Raw genomic sequence first — 20,329 nt, forward strand, 5'->3', positions numbered from 1 at the left:
CAGTGTCCACAGCATGGATGAGTTGCATGTATGTGAAGGTACCATCGACTCTGAGGCGTATATTAGGATTTTAGAGAGACATATGTTGCCATCAAGGCGACATCTCTTCCCGGGATGTCCATGCTTATTTCAGCAGGATAATGCCAGACCACATTCGGCATGGGCTACAACAGCTTGGCTTTGTAGACACAGAGTGCATGTGCTTGACTGGCCTGTTGCCAGTCCAGCTCTATCTCCTATTGAAAATGTATGGCTCATCATGAAGAGGAGAATCAGACAACAGAGACCATGGACTGTTGAGCAGTCAAGAATGGACAAAATTTCCAATTGCAAATCTACTACAATTAGTATCCTCAGTTCCAAAACGATTAAAAAGTGTGATTAAAAGGATAGGTGATGTAACACAATGGTAAACATGCCTCTGTCCCAACTTTTTTTTGAGTGTGTTGCAGCCATCAAATTCTAAATTTGTGTATGTTTACAAAATACAATTAAGTTGGTCAGTAAAACTATTGAAAATCTTTTCTTTGTACTTTTGTCAGTTAAATAAATGTTCACGTGAATTAACATATCACAGATTTTTGTTTTTATTGCATTTTGGAAAATATCTCAACTTTTCTGGAAATGGGGTTTGTACATCCTGGAACTATAGGAACTATAGGAGCATTTTTCAACAGAAGGAAGACTTAGAACCACCTTTCTCAGGGTAATTACAGATCTGCAATAAGTTCTGGGTTTTCATGTAACAACCGAACCCCAAGACAATATGGATAAAATCTTGTCATCCTTTGAATGAAAAATTATTGTTGGTTTGACTTTAACATTACATTACTCATTTAAATTTACTGTATATGTAATTATTTTATTTTCCTGGTTTATTTTAAAATATTAAACAATTGTTTAATCATCTGTATGAGTACAAACAAGGATCACCTAAATCATTTTCTTCCTGAAACACAAAATATAACTTTCTAGTATTTCCTTCTACAAATGGAATCATGCAACTCCTTACTTTCATCAGTGCCTTTGGATTTTTTTTTGTGTGTGGCACATTGCCTGAAACCTAATATATTAAGTATCATCTTATCAGTACGGCACGCATGTATATCCAGTGTTCTAGAGTTTTAATATTCCTCTTTCGATGTGGTACATATATTGATATTTCCAACACTTCCATTCTCAGAATGCATTTTCTAATCATATTAAGTTTTTTAAAAAAAGTTTTAGCTGCAAAATTTGATCGAAACTCCTTATAGGCATATAGGCTACTGCTGCCTCTATTGTCAATATAACTGTGGAATTGTTAGTAACTTGAAGTTATTTTAGTAAATGAAAATCAACAGGGACCCAAACACTGACTTTCTGAGAAATGCCCACAAACCAATTTTATCCCCCTTGATTACTTTCTATTTTGTAACTATTGCTTGAAGAATTTCGTGAGGCACATTTCAATGTAGCTTACTTTCATAAGAGCTGATATCACCATTTTCTCTAATTACACTTGCATTTTTTAAAAGTAAATCATTGCTACATAGATAATTTCATTACTGTCGAAGTCTGCTAATATCTAAAGACTTACTTGTGAACCTGACCAATATTCTAGTATCTTAAACCCCTCTTGCATCAGCACCCAAGATTAATAATGCCAATTCCCCTAGGAAAATAATAAAGCTCAAGATTCTAATAGGTTTTAGTACACACATTTAATTTTCTCAAGACCATTAAAACTTTAGAATTTCATCTCTTAATCATCGAATATTACCAAACTATACATATTTTTAAAAATTAAGTTTCATGTTCAAGATTTTCTTCCTATTTATTGGCTGTATTAGAATAGCTAGCAATATCTTGTGTTCTACATATATCAAGTCAAGTTTATTGTCATTCAACTATATTCCTATACATAACATATATAACCATATAATGTATATAGAAAGAATTCAACACTTCTCCAAACCTGGGTATAACCTAGTACGCATAACACACATAACGCACGATAACTTATGAAGGAAAAGATAAAATCTACATATGAATCACACATAAATAACAAACTAAAGTGCATTAATATTAAATATTGCAAGGCATGGAACAGATGACACTTCGAACACGATGTGGCAGAGAGTTCAATAGCCTAATGGCCTGGGGGAAGAAACTGTTTCTCATCCTGACTGTTCTTGTTTTCATGGATCGTAGTCTCCTGCTTGATGGTAGAAAGTCAAAGAGGATGCTGAATGGATGGGTGGAATCCTTAATAATACAAAGGGCCCTGTGCACATAGCATTCCTGATAAGTGTCCCTGATGGATGATAGGGAGACCCCTGTGATCCTCTCAGCTGTTCTCACAGTTCAATGCTCTACTGCTCCCATACCAGATGGAGATGCAACTAGTCAGGACACTCTCAATGGTGCTCCTGTAAAACACAGTTAAGATGGGAGTGGGGAGTCTTACTTGTCTCAATCCTCTGAGGAAGCAAAGACACTGCTGCGCCTTCTTGTTCAGAGAGGTGACACTAAGATAAATCAAGGGTGTTTTTACCACCATTATATGGCATTATATTTCTTAGATAATTTAGCTCATTTTTTTTCTGTATGCTCAAAAAGTTAGTTTTTATTTTCTCATTTTATTTAGTCAAAGATCCTATGTTGGTTCATTAGCATACTGTTATTTTTCTGCAGAATACAAATCTAATATGAAGATTTTAAAAGTTACATTTTAAAAGTTAATGATGCCCTCAGTAATATTTGCTGGTCTAACATGTACTTCTGAAATCTATAAATACAAAATACAGATGGTTAATTATGTTTCTAGTACAATTCTCATATTTTATATTTTTCTACAACATAGAAGTTCAAGGGACTCAATGATTCTATGCTGATTCTCATGGAAATCTCATCTGTTCAATTCTTTGCTTGTTTTTCTAACCAATTCCATCTCACATACCCATTAACTCTCCCCAGTTCTCCTACCACTCATCTACACTAGAAGCAATTTCCAATTGCCAATGAACCTACCAATTCATACATTTGGGGAATGTGGATTGAAATTGGACTGGCCAGGTAATACACACATATGGTCACAAGAAGAACTTGCAAACTCCACACATAAAGCACCAGAGAGCAGGATCAAACCCTGAATTGGGGCTGTGTAGCTCTTGCTGCTGCGCCACTGTACTGCAAAATACTTTCATAAGAATAGGTTATGTGGTAGTAGAAAAAGGTACAATTTTACTACCCAATAGGTACTTCCTTGATTCACTATTACGCACCAGATCTCAATGAGAATGGCATTCATAACACTAACTTTGATTCAGTTATATCCTTTCCATCAGAAATATTAAACACAGGGTTGGCTAAAACTATGATGACATTATTTGCACTTGCCCTTGTTTTATATATATAAAAAAACCACAAACTTCCCAGAGAGGCAGTGTGTTTCTAGCTCTTAGAAAGCATCTGGTTCTATACACATCCAATTGCACTTCACTTAAATTGTAATGAATGATTGACAATTCTTGATGATTGCTTTCAGATTATTTGAATCTAATCCCATTACTGCCATTCATACACACTGCTTCTAGCAGTAACTGATAATTATTTTCCACTCTCTAATTCAGAAAAACAAATCAGATTAGATATGATCTTACTGAATGGTATGGCAACCTGGAAGAAAGATATGTTCTACTTCCACTCCTAAGTCTTATATTCTTATGTTTCAAACCAGTTCTGCAAGTATATCACTAATACAGCCCTTTACAGATTGACACAGAATAGATTTCTTGGCTTGCTTAATTTAGCTACACATTGGATAAGCACATTAAGTGATCAAGAGGGCCTCTTTTTGCACCTTGTCTTCAACTGGGACACCATTTGTTTCAACCATCCCCCATTTCTCCAAATTATTGTTCATTATATCTCTGATCCAGATATTGGATCACTCCCAATTTATTTTATAAGCCAATTTATGTATCTGTTATATGCACAGAATAATGGTTTTCAATTTTTTTAATATTGGTGACCCCAGCAAGAACAGGAAAACGATCTCTTAAATTTAAAAAGCAGTAAATAATCAGCATGATTAAAATTAATTTATCTTTCTTTTCTCATTGTTTCAAAATAAAACAGCACACTTTGTGTACTATTGCTGTAAGCAATACATTTTAAATAAGAATTTATAAATAGAATTTCATTTGCAAGCAATAAGATAATCACTGGGATGGATGATATTGTTTCCTAGACATTTGCAGTTATATTTCGGATGTTGTATTAGAAAGGGCAAATCTAATGTCATCCTTCAACCGCTCAGAGGCAGTAATGTCAATAGCTTCATTGAGTTACAGACCGAACATAAAGAACATATAGTGTTTAATTTTGTGCTCAGCTTGGACTTTGATATCTTCCAGTATCAGGTACATCCTGTGCTTCATAGTATAATTCAACAAGGAAAGCACATTAACCATTAAGACTGGACCACTGCCAAGTTTAAAACTACACTATGTCTTTATGCTTCTTATATGATGCCATATGCCTGTGATGCTGCTGTAATTAAGTTTTTTATTGCACCTGTGCATATATGTACTTGTACGTATGACAATAAACTCAACTTTGATTTTTTAACATTGACTTTGAACACTGGCAGAACAAGCTCATCACCTACTGTACATGGCTTCTTGTGCAATTGTGGGGGCACTGCTCAAAAGGGGCCCTTAGCTGTGCTGCCAGAAACTTCCATCTCCATCAAGCCTTGTTTTCCTTGTTTCATTTCTGTCTGAAAAACCTTTCATTTTGATTTTTATGCCCATGGTATCTTATATCATCACTATTGACGTTTGCGTTGTTTCATCAATTCAGCAGATACAACCCTTGCAGCAAATTATAGTGATTTTTTCATACCTCCAAATAATTGATACAACTGTGTTTAATAAAAAATTCAATAACTTTCTTTCCTTTGTGATTTTAGAACAGCAGCATTTCCATTGTTCAACTGGTCTGCAGATCTATGAGTACTTCAACTGCTGATAAATAAAACTATATTTTTGCCCTAATCCAAATGTGCATGTACTGTCTCCAGCATCTAATAACAATAGCAATGTCCATAAAATTATGTCATGACTTTTTATGGAGTTGTGACAACAAGTTTGCGCACCTCTGCCACAGAACAATAGAATTTTCAATTGGTGTCCATGCCTCTGTACACTAATGCACTTAATTCAGTGCACTACCTTGGAAAGGATTATTATAGCAAAATATCACAGGGATAACAATCACTTTGCAATCTTTTAAGATTAATGAAGTCCAAATTTAGTGCGGTATTGACCTTTGAAGTTCAGAAATCAGTCTTAAATAATAATCAGTAACAGCTTCACTTTAAAGGATATGCAGGTTAATATTGGGTGAGTAGAGAACAGAATTAAATTACTATGGTGAAGTCTCCTCATAGCAGCAACTATTTGGCTTGAGAGAAGAATGGAAACTTGGGTGAGGCACGAGATTGGCAGGGTACATTTATGCTACCTGTTTAAAGTATATTTTGCAGCAATATTACATTGGCTAGGCAAGCCTGAAATCAGGCCCCAGTGAATCTCAGGAGTAAAATAATATTGGACTCTCTTGGGCCTTTAATTTCAGACTGCTTCAGTCTGACCAAGCATGGAATGTGAATCCCATACTGAATCAAGACCGCTCTGCAAAGTGCTCAGTAGGCTTGTTGGATACCTAGGCAGTTTGACTTTCAACCATGATCAATTTAAACATTCAGGGGATAGAAATTCCCCATCCCAAGTTTCTGAAAAATACAATAAATCTTTGACAGTTGAGAGATTACTGTGCTTCCGCAAATTCTTTATTTAACAAGACTGCTGTAGATTCAGACAAACAGAAACCAAATAACATAAAAAGTGTGCTTCCTCACTGGACAAACTTGTGGATACACTCCACAATATCAAAATTATACCAACGCAAAAGGAGAAAGCAACCATGAAAAAAGTAAAAAAAAAATCAAAGACTACTATTTAAGAATGTTAACAGCAGCTGTACACTTAAATTTGACAATATATTATGAAAATTCAAATAGTACCCTTTAACTATTTTGATTCAGGCAGAGTAGGAAGGAGTAGGGTATTTGCTGTCTAACAACTTATGTACTCCTTAACTCCTGTAATGCCGCTCCTCAATATGACAGCAGTGAAGAAAAGGTCTTCATACCTGCCTACCTAAAGAAGGTTCCTGTTAAATAATGAACACAGACAGCTCTGGGACCATACACCTGCACAGCCTGCCTTTTACTGCTTGAAAGGAGAGGCCACAGGGGATAGGCAGAAGGTGCATGTCTGACAGGGCCAGGACAGGCTTCCTCTGTGGTGACAGCCTGGGCCCTGCCTCCTAGGCCTGACCCACCATAATTCCTTCACAATGCAGTGGCAATGCAGCTGACAGTAGCAGCTGCGCCTCCTAAGCGAGATGGATGGAATTTTCATAACTATTTCCCCAAGTTACATTTCACCTTCAAGATAATTTATGAGCTGCTCGGGAGCCTTGAAGAGACAATATGCTTGCCATAAAATTAACTGTAACAGTCTTGTAGGTTATAATTAACAACGGGAGGGTAGCACCAACTGGATGAAACACATGGTATAATTGATGATGAAACTGGGAAATTAAGGAAGCTAACACTATCATTATTGCACACGTCACTCCAGTAAAGCTTAAACCTTCTAAGTGTTAATTACAACCCCCCGCACCCTGATGTGGGTATGAGCTTCTGAGCTGGGAGGAGACACTTTATTGGCAAGGCCACCTTGCACCTGGGCTGAAGTACATTTCATATTCTGCCTGGAAGAGAAATATGAGTCTAACCAACACGATCTCCTGAACATCTGTCGACAAGCCCGACATTATTTCCAAATACCTGTATGTGGCTCCTTAGGTGCTTTGTAAGCCAGCTAGACTTGTCCATTCAGGGTTTAGAGCCTTACTTTGCCTTTCAGCGAGCCAATAGCAATTTAACTTAATGAAAAATCTCATTAGTAATGAAGGAGGAACAACTGTTCTTTTTTCTAAGCTGCTTTCATTAGGCTTCTCTGCACAATTAATTTTAGCAAAGCAGACAGAAGCTCTTTTCACCTCTACACTAACACTCCTAATTCTTTTCTATAAAGTCTCAGCTTTCTGAATCCCAGGCCTTTACTTCATCATTTTCAGTAGCCTGCCGATTTATCGCTTTTGTTTCCTCTTGTGAATTCCAAAAAAATCTTAGAGCTTAGTTCAAAAAAAATTCCCTCCATTGTCCTTCACAATTACACTTCACTGTGAATAATGAAGAAGAAAGTATCCTATTTATTCTTGAAAAGGAGGAGGTGTAAGAATTCAAAAGGAGGAGACAACAAGAGGAAAATGTTCTAGAGGAATCAAACAACTGGTGGCTGTTAAAATGTAGCATTTAATCAAACAGTGTTCCTATTGTCTGTAGGAGGGCTCACAACTATTCACCACAGTCCCGATTTATTTCAGAGCCAGCAGACAAAAGTGACACAGGTGAAGGACAGAGGTATGGAAGCACAAAGGGTCACGGCAAACAAAGGGAATGCAGTATAACTTAAAATGCACTCGGGTCAGAGGGCTTTGCGGGCAGCTGAACATCGAGCACAACTAAACGTCCGACATCTTCATTTAGAGCTGAGCTTCATTCTCAGCATTTTAAGGCTGTGCTCTCTGCTTAAGCATGGTCTGCCGTCCTACAATTAATCTCATCCTATTCATCACAATGTGAACCTCCCTCTCCCATTCATCATATATTCATCCTCAACTATGCTGGCCCCCTTTCCGCTCACTTTTTCAACTTAATCTATACTTTTGATTCATTATGGGTCAGTAGATCTGCATCTACCATGCCTTTTCTCTGAATCTGTCCTCCCCTAAAAAGGCAGCCTAGAAGCCAGATGGGCATCTTTACAGTCCATTTATCAAGCCCAATGCATCCTGCCTCAATAAGCATTCAGCATGTTTATTGCGTTAATGTGGTAAAGCGTCAGTGTAATCTGCAAATAATTTTCATTATTGTATTCTGACCTTACCAGTCTCAGCAGTTCGCACAGAGAAACAGACAGACAAATGTGTTTGAAAATCTCACAGCTGGCAGTTTTAATGTTAGCTTGCCATCCGTAACACCTCTCATATTTTATTGACCAAGTAACGACCTTTACTCTGAAAAGGTCAAGAATGTTCAGTTCAAATGGCCTGAGCACCTCTTGAACAGCTGTAACAGATTGCCCATCAGAAGTTATGTTCTAGCAAATAAACTGCAGCCTTTACCGCTTGTGATGTAGTCACTTCAACACATTCAGGAAGTGTGAGGTTGAGGGCTTTTCTTATCAAATCCAGCTGATCCCCCTTCATCAGTAAAAATAAATTGCTATAACAACAGACTGAGTTTTAAAAAGAGACCAGAGTGTAAATCATTTCTTGTTTTGACACACATTTTTAATGTAATGACAATGGCCTGATCTCTGCTAGAGTGGCTTGGAAGTATCTTGGCACATGTTTTATAGCTTTCAACGTTGGCAGTTGATAAATAATATTGTTAGTCTTTCAGTCCATATGACATGGGTCACCTCAGCTTTATAACTGTCACCTTAACACTTTGATGAAGTAAACTGAGGTGTGTGGTAACAATCTGTTAGAGCTACTCTAGTGCTTCACATGTTCACAATGGCTCATTGGGTAGAAAAAAAAATCAAAAGAGAAAGGGTCATATATGTATCAGCCACTGGGGACAAACTTTCCAGCAGAATTTCAAGACAGTTAGTAAAACCATGTTTTAGATATTCCTTCAGCTTTAGGTTAAAACAACTCCTTAACTGCTGCTGCTAAGCTTCAGAGCATATTGAAATGTAAAATCATTTCTTTAACGGTGGTTACTGCCTTTGATTAAAACGTTCAATGCAAGGAAAGATATCTTAGCCAGTTCTCCAATACCCACCACACCAAAATCTCCTTCACACAAAACTGCTATTTATCCCTTCCACTGATTTTTTTTTATCAAGGGTGATGCAAGCTTCTTAAGTGTTATGGGAGCTGTACTGTACATCTAGAAAAGTGGGAACTATTCCAACCCAATTCTGATGTGGCTTGTGATGGCAGAAAGGCTTTGGGATGGCTCTTACTACAAATTATGCAGTCTCTAATATGCTTTTGAAGACAAATAATTTGTACATTTCTGGACAATGATGACCAGAGGATATAAATAATTGAAAACCAAGGGGATAATGTCCATCATTTGGAGGTAGCCATTGACTAGCACTTCTGTAGCATTGAAGTAACTTGCCACTTATCAGCCCCTGCCTGAATGTTCAATCCCATGCTCCAGATAGTTTCACTTGCCATTGTTTCCTTCATTTTAGTTAAATGGTCTCAGTCAGGTTGTATAGTTATACATAAAAAAACTCAATCCAGCCCTACAGTTCTAGAATGGGTGCTGGTTTACATGCAGCACCAGAAGCATTGGTTACAAATATTGGAGGACACTTAACGCAGGCCTTACCTTACCACCCAGATCTTTCTCATTTCTTGGCGCTCCTCAAGCAGTGGCAAAAGACAACAAATAATTTTCTGTTTTTCCTCTAAACTCCATTCCATTTTATTGATTTCACACAGCAAAATCTTTGTCTAAAAGAAAATTAAAAAAGCTGACAATAAAGCTAAAAATTAATAAAATTGCCCTATGGCAAATAACACATGGAAAAAAAGAATCAATATCATCTTTATTACTCACTTCTACTATGAACAGATCAATGAAGTTAATGATGACCAAAATGGATAATATATTTATTTCCATTAAATCAAGTTACATGGTGCACTCAGGGTGAACCTTTACCATTTTAAATAATTGTTTACAAGTTGACCAGCACTGCAAAGTTAAGGGTCAAAGGGTTCAGGTAATTCGGAAACCTTAAACAGAGATGTTATCAAGAGAGACAGCTACAAGAAAACAAAATCATTCTTCACATCTCAATTGCACATAGTGCCTGAAAACAACTGACTCGACAACTACCAGAAACTCTGAAAGGAGTGCTTGCTGTTTAAAACCATGCCAACAATTTTCCCTCTAAGATTTTGTCTCCCTTTCTTTATTAGTTTAATGAAGGTTAATGACAGATAATCATCTTCTGAAGCTCTTTGTTCATTTCTTGTTGAGTGAGGCTTTCACATTTTTAAACTTTCATCCCTCTGAGGGCAACTATGTTAGAGACTTCAGGTCAGGAGAACAAACAAACAGTTTGGGCAGCCCGATTGCCTGTCTTATCTCATCCTTCAGTTAGCAGAAAACTCAAACTGCACAAATGTTTACAAGCTGATGAAAATTTCATTCCTCTCTTTCTTAAAAATCACCAAACAACCACTGGCATGACCTCTTCAGTATTCCAGAGGTGAACACTTCTTTTGAACGGAAGCAGGCACATACTAAGCCCAGATCTACCTGTTATTCTCTCTAGATAAAGGGGTAAATGGACCTATAGTATAAATAGACACTAGAATTAAAACAAAAGACCAATCCTAATTAATTCTAAGCAAATAAATTATTTGTTCATTTCAGAATAATCATAGCTCCAAGTAATTTCAGTTTCCATGTCATCTTACTACATTTTTATTCTAAAAACACTGAATACCGGCGCAAAATATTTACAACATTCTGCATTTTCTCCTATGCTTTTCGACAGACAACTGGCTAGAATCAATAGATGTAAGGGATCAAAAATCCTGGAGCCAGAAGATAAGAGTGTTAGAGCCTGGTTACTGTTAAGACATGGTTCCTAATAATAGCTCAGAGGCAATGAGTTTTTTTTTAAGCTTACAACAATATTAACATGTTATGACTTAAATATTAACTGCTTAGGTAACATGCATTTTTACAATTGAGGATAAAGAGAAAAATTCCAAGCTTCACTTGGCAATTTGTCTACTTCTGACAGAGGGAAAAGGATTTTGCTTTTTCAGAAAAAGAACTGCACATGGATGAGGTTGTTACAAAGGTCAACTTGTTTAGGTTTGGAGAGATAATTCCAATGGCTGTTATTGGCCAACAAGCTTTGTATGCAAATAGGTATAGGTACACCCTGATAACTAATACCAATACTTTTGAGACTATTGTATATTCCTGTGTGGGTTTTACTGCCAAGGGCATGAAGGACCACATGGAGGAGAGGAAGAGAGGAAACATTAAGTAATCTACACTTCTATACATTAATTGGCTCATGGTTTTTATGCTTCTTAGCTTAATGAAAACAAAATGCTAGAAATACTCAGCAAATCAGGCTTCATCTGTGGGAAGAGAAACAAGGCAAACATTTCGGGTAACACACACAAAATGCTGGTGGAACACAACAGGGCAGACAGCATCCATAGGAAGAAGTACAGTCAACTTTTCAGGCGGAGACCCTTCTTCAGGACTACTGAAAGAAGAGATAGAAAGAGATTTGAAAGTGGGAGGGGGAGGGGGAGGGGAAGATCCAAAATGATAGGAGAAGACAGGAGGGGGAGGGATAAAGCTAAGAGCTGGAAAGTTGATTGGCAAAAAGGATACAAGGCTGAAGAAGGGAGAGGATCATGGGACGGGAGGCCTAGGGAGAAAGAAAGGGGGAGCGGAGCACTACAGGAAGATGGAGAGCAGGCAAGGAGTTATTGTGAGAGGGACAGAGAGAGAAAAAGAGAGACAGAGAAAAAAAAGGGGGAAATAATAAATAAATAAATAAATAAGGGATGGGGTAAGAAGGGGAGGAGGGGCATTAACAGAAGTTAGAGAAGGCAATGTTCATGCCATAAGGTTGGAGGCTACCCAGATGGAATATAAGGTGTTGTTCCTCCAACCTGAGTGTGGCTTCATCTTGACAGTAGAGGAGGCCATGGATAGACATATCAGAATGGGAATGGGACGTGGAATTAAAATGTGTGGCCACTGGGAGATCCTGCTTTCTCTGGCGGACAGAGCATAGGTCTTCAGTGAAACGGCCTCCCAGTTCAGAGAAACTGTAATTTTTAAAAATTATTTTTCACTTTTCTTATACAGATGTCACTGGCAAGGCCCCAGTTGCCCTTGAAGTGCTGCTAGAAGTCAACATCTTGAACGGTCACAGTTCCTCTGGTGAAACTATTTCTTCAATGCCATTTGATGGAGAGTCCAATTTTGATGAAAGATGATGGCATGTTTCCAAGTTAAGACTGTGTATGTCTTAGAGGGGTACCTGTGATTGGTGTTGTTCCATGTGCCTAGTGCCTTTGTCCTTACTAGTGTACAAGTCATAGGTTTATTCATTTTGTAGATTGCATATACTGCAGACAAGGTTTTGGAAGAATTGAGAGGATTGGATATAAAGAAGCAAGCTGATTTGACATAGGTGATGGCAAGCTTCTCAAGTGTTGTGGAAACTGCACATCTAGGCAAGTGGGAAATATTCCATCACAATCCTGATATATCTTGAGATGGCAGAAAGGCTTAAATCTGCAGTCTCTAATCTACCCCTTTATCAAAGATTTTATATATTTCTAGACAATGATGACCATAAGATATAAACCACTGAAAGTCAAAGCGTTAATGTCTATTCTGTTGAGCACTTCTATAGCATTAAAGTTAAATGTTCCTAAACATTTATCAACCTCTGTCTGAATGCCAATGCTCCAGATGATCTCACTTGCTTCATTTTGGTTATACGGTCTCAATCAGGCTGTATATTTATACTTCAGAAAGAAAATCATACACTCTTACTCTTCCAGTCTTGTCAGTTTATTACATATGACTTCTGTGAAAGAACTTTGATTTTTTTTTTGTTTGGTACCAGAGTAAAGGGAAGCTGCTACTCCCTGGAGCTATTACCCCACATAGTCTAACTTTAGCCTAGGGCAGTTAAACACTCTTAGAGACTCCGTGTTTGAATTAAGTGCACGTAATCTGATCAAACTGGGATTACAAAAAATATTGGGTAGTCTTCAAATTAAATGCTCAGTTAACATACAGGGAGATTAGATTTGTACGTTGGCATGAAATAGTAACCTCTCTTTATAGAAGCCATTTTTTTCTTTTCTACCTTTTATTCCCTCTTAGCCTTCTCTATCAAACACATTGATGCAGTACTCTTCTGAATGTCAAGAGTACGTCATCAGTGCTAAAGCTCTGAGATCTTGGCCATGTTGGCATTATTCAAGTGGCGGAATGTATAATGTCCATCAACATACGTTAATCCACTGAACCAAGCTGAATCCTCACCTCATACGATGTTCACATATGTACACTTTCATCTAGAGTAGCTGGATACTAGTCTAGATTTGGAGTAGACTGTTCTTAATAACAAGGTGCAAGACTTAAATGTCCTAAATCATTTTCAAGATGTATCATTATTCTAAATGGTGAAGGTTATCTTGACACAGGTACAAGATTAAATCTGCATGTTTCTGTTCTGCTTATAACATTTCCAAATCTACACAAGATGCAGAAAAAATCTCGTTTTAAAAATATACTTCTAGAGATAGGAAACATTATAGGCAGCTATTATGATGTGCTGATTCATGAAAGGCAAAATTGGTATGCAGCTACAGCAAGCAAATAATGGGCAACCAATATGTTAGCCTCCATTAAAAAGTGTCTGGAGTACAAGAGTAAAAAAGCCTGCAGCAATTGTACATATCTTGAGTATCACATTTGGGTTACCTAATGCAGTTCTGGTCTCCATATCAAAGAAAGGATAAACATGCCTTGGTGCAGCATAGATTTACGAGATTGATTACTGGGAGGAGGAGACTGTCTTATGAGAACAGATTGAGTAGGACTGGCTCTTACTCACTGGAATTGAAAAATTTGAAATAATATCTCACTGCAAATAAGATTCAATATGGATCAACAGCTTAAATACAGTTTACTCAGCCTAGAAAGCCTAGACCTCAATGATATTGACAAGCTAAGGTTTTGACTATTTTGGAAGTTGAGAAGTTTCTATATACATCTTGCTGCAAATGTTTGGGATCTATGCTCAATACGTTCAAGTCTGTGATCAACAAATTTTTGTACATCAAAGAAATCAAGAGATCAAATGTAAAAGTACTTGTGGGGTAAATCACAAGATCTACTGAATGGCAGACAGGCTTAAGGAGACCAATGACCAACTCTGTATTATATATCTTACATACTACCGTTGCCTCACTATCTCTCAAATGATGACTTTGTATCCTTTCTGTGTTCAAAGACAAACCTTTTACAAACAAGTGGACTATAATGAGTTGAGAACTTTTAGAATAACACAATAAATTACCATAATATATCCCTAAGAAATAAATTCTAAAGTAGTCTGTTACATTTACATGATAAATAAAGGGGAATTGTGGACAAGCAAAATGCATTTCATTATACTGAGTCACTGTTTTTGGCCTTAGTTTAAGTGGAAGGAAAGGGGGAATGAAGCAAAGGGAAGTGGGTTTGAGCAGCCCTCGTTTGCAATGCCCTGGTCATCCTGAATTTTCACTATTGCTCTTCTTTCACTCATAATCTGTAAAGATAAATTTGAAATTATTGTATCTTCAACTTAACCACCTGTGTAACATATCAGAATATATACTCCAAAACTGGCAATGTGGTCCTGCCTATGTCATTAATATCAATTTTTACATAACATGTAACTTGGATGTCCAACAATACTCTGAAGCCTGAAGCAAACTGAGATTATCACAGCTAACAAAAGCAGTCCTAGTGTTAAGACCTTTTAGTAAGTCCTTCTTCCTGGAAAGAAGGAAAAATAGATACCATATTAATTTAAGATTTGATAAAAGCATCAGTTTCTGTACTTTAGCTTCCAGTAAATCTCCCATTTCAGTATGCTCTAAAAGACAAATTCCAATAGTTTATAAATGCAATATATACAACAATTAGTAAATGTTGAACATTGCTTAAAACTAGACATAAAAGGAAATGGTCACTTCAAACTTTTCCATTATTCTACTTTAACCCTAACTCTTCAAATTTAAGAGTTGTTCGTTGTGCTGCCAGAAATGCATTCTTCCCCAATCAGGTTCTTGAAGCTACAAAAGATAAGTCACTTGGCACCCACTAATGCATGGGTGATTTACCCTCAGAGCGAGCCACTTCTTTTGCCTGACATCAATTATTTCAGGACAGAAGTAGGCTTTGCATACATGCCAGATTATATGAAGTGTAAAACATTGGGAAAAAAATGCTTTTGAAGAGCAACGAAAGAAATTACACTTGCAATAGGAACCAGCTGACAGTCTAGTCCTTAACAAGTGAATATCCTTCAAACCATTGTGAATGCAAGAGCAGAGGCCGTCCTTTGTTTTCTTTTCCTTAGAGTGTCCTTAACTCAACAGTTGCCTGCACGACTGAACATATGTTTTTGCAGAAGTACTGAGGCAGAAAGGAAGTCTTTGTTGTATTCCAGTCTTTTGTATTTAATTCTTTTCTCTTTTTGCTCAGATTCAAACATGTTACAGCAAGCACTTATGGTTCTTAATGAAAGCTGAAGAAGTCCCTCTGCTACATGCTTCAATAATGTTTCAGAATTATTGGATAGAATCAAACTACAAAGCACACAAACAATGCCTTTCGTTGTTCTGGACTGTATATTTTCAATGTAAACATGCTAAAACAAAGTTAATCTTGAAGAAAAAAGAAAAATGTTAGTGTACAAAAATAACCTCAACACTTGTTATTTTAAATACTTAGATTTAGTCTTACTTTAATACCTGTCAGTGAACTCAAAGTACAAGCAAAAGAATAATCTTCTTGTCCTTTAGGCACTAATAACTAAAAGGGATAAAAGGTGAAAAAAATAGAGATGGGGGTGTAGTAGGGTGGAGATTGGACAGACAGGGCCAGTAGGAGACGAAAGCGAGAGAAAGAGAGAGTAAGAGAGGAAGGATTTCTGAAATGATACGCGAGGGTCAGAGCAAGCACCGAAAAGGTCAAGGGAGCAAACCTTCCCCCCCCCCCACACCTCTGCATCACCACCTTAAACATATCCATTGTTAAATGAATAGATGAGGTTGTGCTTCGATGCACATAGCTAAAGCTAAACAACTGTGCTATGGAGATACAAATAACAGGCCCCCAGTGTGACAGTTCTACAATGTTATTTAGCTTAGCGAGCTCTTGCTTTGCACCCTCCCTATACAACTTCTGTACACATTAATGAAAACAAAAGGAGGCAATTTAAATTGTAACCATGCAGTAGGATTATCCATGTGACCTCAAAGGATAATCTACTTCTGTGTGGCAGATAGCTTTTTGACTATTCACACAAGAATTACTACAGTTCGAGAAAGGGAAGACAATTAAAAACAACCTAAAAAGCATGTTCTACAGCTGTCCAAGTTTTAGCTCCACCTGACCTTTGAGTGGAAGTTGATAAGAAAAGGAAAGAGACTCTCATGGGTCAAAAATGTTGCAAAGTTTCTGAAAAAACACAACTTTCCTTTTGTTTGATCAGGCATGTCATTCATCAGTGTTTATTTAGAATACAAATATATAAAAAAGCACCATGTTTGCTCGTAAATAATTACTGCTATTCTTTTCCATTGGACTACTTGGAAGACATGGAATAAAAATGAGTGTACTTCTGCCACCTGGGCATGTTTGACAGCCTGAAATTAACAAACAGTTAGAGCAATGCAAACTTTAAAATGCAAACATCGCTCTAAATTGAAGAAGAGATTGATTAAGCTGTTAGAACAAGTTTAAAGAATTAAGCAGCATAACTATTGAAGAGATGGATGAGGAAAAAAAATCAAAAGGCTTTCAGACAGCTAGAGGATTGCATTTGTAAGAGAAAACAAAATAGACCGGGAGGCAGGCTTAAAGATAGACAACTCACCTCCAGGCACACTTGCACATTCTTTAAATTATCTACTGCAATGCATTGGTTCTGTTATCCTTGGGGATTACAAATTAGTGAATAAAATTAATGACACCTTGTCCAAATGCAAATAAAAGAGAAACCCAGATTTTACTGCATGAAAAATATATTTTGTGAAATATAGAAGTTATTGCAGCTTTGCATATCCAGTGTTTGTTTTGTTTCCATATTCTAATACTAGGTACCTTCATTACTTACTTTGAATAATTAATAATTAGGGAACACAAGGGATTCTGCAGATGCAGAAAATCTTGAGCAACACACACAAAATGCTAAAGGAATTCAGCAAGTTAGGTAGCACTGGCAGAGGGAAAACAACAGTCGACGTTTTGTTTTGGACTTTGTCATGTAAATTAGCATCAAATTGGCTCTACTTGAGTAATATACCGAGAACAGTATGATTTCCCTTGTAGATGAAAAGGGAAATGTACTAAAGACAAAGCAGTTTAACAGCTCCGAGGTTTTGCGCCATTGATTTGTGAAAATTATATTTCTTTATTCATGCATGAGATGCAGATATTTTTCTGGAAAGCCAGCCAGCCTTTATTTTCCTTAAGGAGGGGTTGATTAGCAGCATTCTCAAACTTCTGCAGCTTGTGATGAGAGTAATGTAGTTAATAGGTTGTTTGAGGATCTCCACAATTTGACCCACAATGAAGAAAAGGCTAGATTTATGTCAAAGTTAGAGTGGTATAAAACTCAAAGGAAAACATAAGAGGTAGTAATCATCTAATTAGTAGAGATCACAATATGAAGGCGGCTTGGTTAATTGTTGCTCATATAAAGACACACAATGGCAATCTTACATCAGTGAAAAGGAAGAGAATGTTTAGAAGAATGCTCCTCATGTAAATTGTTTTTACCTAGAATGCATCAGGTTTTATCAGCTTTGCTTAAACTACATTCATCGAAGGAGATGGAACAAATTCTATCATACTGTTGACTTGAACTGGGAGACAGTGAATAAATGGAGAAATCTGGAGATGCCACCGAATGCCCAGACATTGATCTATTCTGGTATCCACATTATATACACAGCTAGTCCTGTTAAGATATTTGTCAATAATAATCTCCAACACATTGATGGTGTCTTTATAGTATTGCGATTGAATGTCACAGAATGGTACTAGTATTAGACTCTATTATTAGATTCAGCTCGTTATTGCCTGAATGTTATCTAGCGTCATTATGGCCTTGGTCTAAAATTAGACAAGTTAAAATTGTTTCCTTTTGCATTTCTGGGCAGACTATTTCAACAACAGCAGAGCTGGAAATAGAATTGGATACTGTACAATCATTTCTACATCTGACCTTATGATGGAAGGAAGATAAATCAACTGTTAGTTCATAGTTAGTTCTAAGACACAGTCTTAAGAAACTTCAGCAACAATGTACTGGATTTGTGATGACTCAGCTGCAACAGTCATTATCTTTATGCTGAACATTGATCTAGCCAATGCACTATTTTATCTCTGATTTCCAGTATCTTAAATGTTAATAGGAAAAGGGAAGGTATGTCACATCCGGAGTTTCTCTGGTTAGCGGACAATTTCCCTCCACGCCTCTCTGACGTAGTGGGGGACCACGTACGAGGTAGTTACAGCAGTGGTTTGCCATTGCCTTCTGCTGGGTGAGTTTCCAAAGAGATAACCAGCTCGTAACCCAGCACGGATGGAAAGCGTGCAAGGCAGCCGGCTGGATTCGAACTCAGGACCTTTCGTCCTGAAGTCCGACGCTGATGCCACTACGCCACCAGCCAGGTCAAATTTTAATAAAATGTCTTAATACCACTTTCATGGAAACTGCATTGATGTCAAGGGAAATCAGAAAACATAGAGCTCTTCAGCACAGCCCTATGGCCCATGATATGCCAACCTTTTAATCTACTCTAATCTTTACTTCCAGCATAGCCCTCAATTTTTCTATCATCAGTGTGCCTTATCTAAGAGTTACTTAAATGTCTCTAATGCATCTGCCTCTATCATCATCCCTGGCAGGACATTCCAGTCACTTACCACTCTCGGTGTGTTAAAAAAAAACTTACCTCTGACATCCCCCCCACACAATACACACAAAATGCTGGAAGAGCGCAACAGGTGAGGCAGCATCTATGGAAATGAACAAAGAGTCGACGTTTCAGATCAAGACTGCTATACATTCCTCCAATCATCTGAAACGTCTGCCCCCTCTTATTAGCTATTTCCACCCTGCAAAAATATCTCTGACTATCCACTCAATCTATGCCTCTTACCATCTTGTATACCTCTATCAAATCACCTCTCATCCTCCTTCATTCCAAAGAGAAAAGCCCTAGCTCACACAATCTATCCTCATAAGACATGATTTCTACCCAGGGAGCATTGTGGTAAATCTCCTCTGCACCATCTCTAAAACTTCTGTATCTGCCTATTCACTTCCTCCCTCACCTCCATTCAGGGCCCCAGCCAAACCTTCCAGGTGAGGAAGCACTTCACCTGTGCATCTATTGGGGTCAAAAACTGCAGCCAGTGCTCCCGATGAGCCCTCCTTCTACACTGGTGAAGCCTGGCACAAATTGGAGAACCGCTTTGTTGAGTACCTCTTCCCTATCCGTAAAAAATGGAATTTCCCAGTGACCAACTACTTTCATTCCTATTCCAATTCCAACATGTTGGTCCATGGCCTCCATTACTGCTATAATGAGGCCACTCTCAGGTTGGAGCAGTAACAACTAGGTAGCCTCCAAACTGATGGCATGAACATTAATTTCTCCAACTTCTGGTAATTTATTTTTTCCCTGCCCTTTCCCTCTTCTTCCATTCCCCACCCTAGCCCCTTACCTCTTTTCCTCAGCCGTCTATCACCTAGTCCTGGTGTTCCTCCTCCTTCCCTTTCTCCATGGTCCACTCTCCTCTCCTATCTGATTCCTTATTCTCCAGCCCTTTGCCTTTTTCCACCTATATCTTATATTTCTTATATCATCTCTCCTCCTTCTCCCACCTGGCTTCACCTTTTACCTTCTAATTTGCCTTCCTTCTACCTTCTTATTCTGGCACCTTCCCCCTTCCTTCTCAATCCTGATGAAGGGCCTCAGCCTGAGATGCCGACTGTTTATTCATTTCCACAGTTGTTGCCTAGCTTGCTGAGTTATGCCAGCATTTTTATGTGTGTTGATCTAACTCAACCTCCTGCCTAATGAAGGCTAACACACGATATGCCTTCTTAACAACCCTATCAAGTTGTGTGGAAACTTTGAAGGATCTATGGACATGGACCCCAAGGCCACTCAGTTCCTTCATACTGCTAAGAATCTTGCCATTAACTCTGTGTTCTGCCTTCAAAATCAACCTTCAAAAGTGAATCACTTCATAGTTCTCCAGGTTGAACTTCATCTGCCAATTCTCAGCCCAGTTCTGCATCATTATCAAAAGTTCAGTTGTATCCTA

At 37.7% G+C, this 20,329-nt stretch overlaps 1 protein-coding gene across 12 annotated transcripts in view; it reads right to left on the bottom strand.

Annotated features, from left to right (window-relative positions):
- fto (FTO alpha-ketoglutarate dependent dioxygenase) overlaps positions 1 to 20,329 on the bottom strand; it is a 377,466-nt gene that overhangs the window by 211,644 nt on the left and 145,493 nt on the right. For 9 of the 12 annotated variants that reach the window (XM_063066848.1, XM_063066844.1, XM_063066854.1 and 6 more), the window contains one exon: positions 9,536 to 9,660. The exons of 2 other annotated variants lie outside the window; for them this stretch is intronic. In XM_063066848.1, the coding sequence (XP_062922918.1) occupies positions 9,536 to 9,660 (125 nt within the window). Of the gene's footprint in view, positions 1 to 9,535; positions 9,661 to 18,948; positions 19,013 to 20,329 lie in introns of all 12 variants that reach the window. One more of the 12 variants, XM_063066847.1, reaches the window with a different exon arrangement.

Source organism: Mobula hypostoma, chromosome 14 (assembly GCF_963921235.1).
Source record: "Mobula hypostoma chromosome 14, sMobHyp1.1, whole genome shotgun sequence".
Taxonomy (NCBI): domain Eukaryota; kingdom Metazoa; phylum Chordata; class Chondrichthyes; order Myliobatiformes; family Myliobatidae; genus Mobula; species Mobula hypostoma.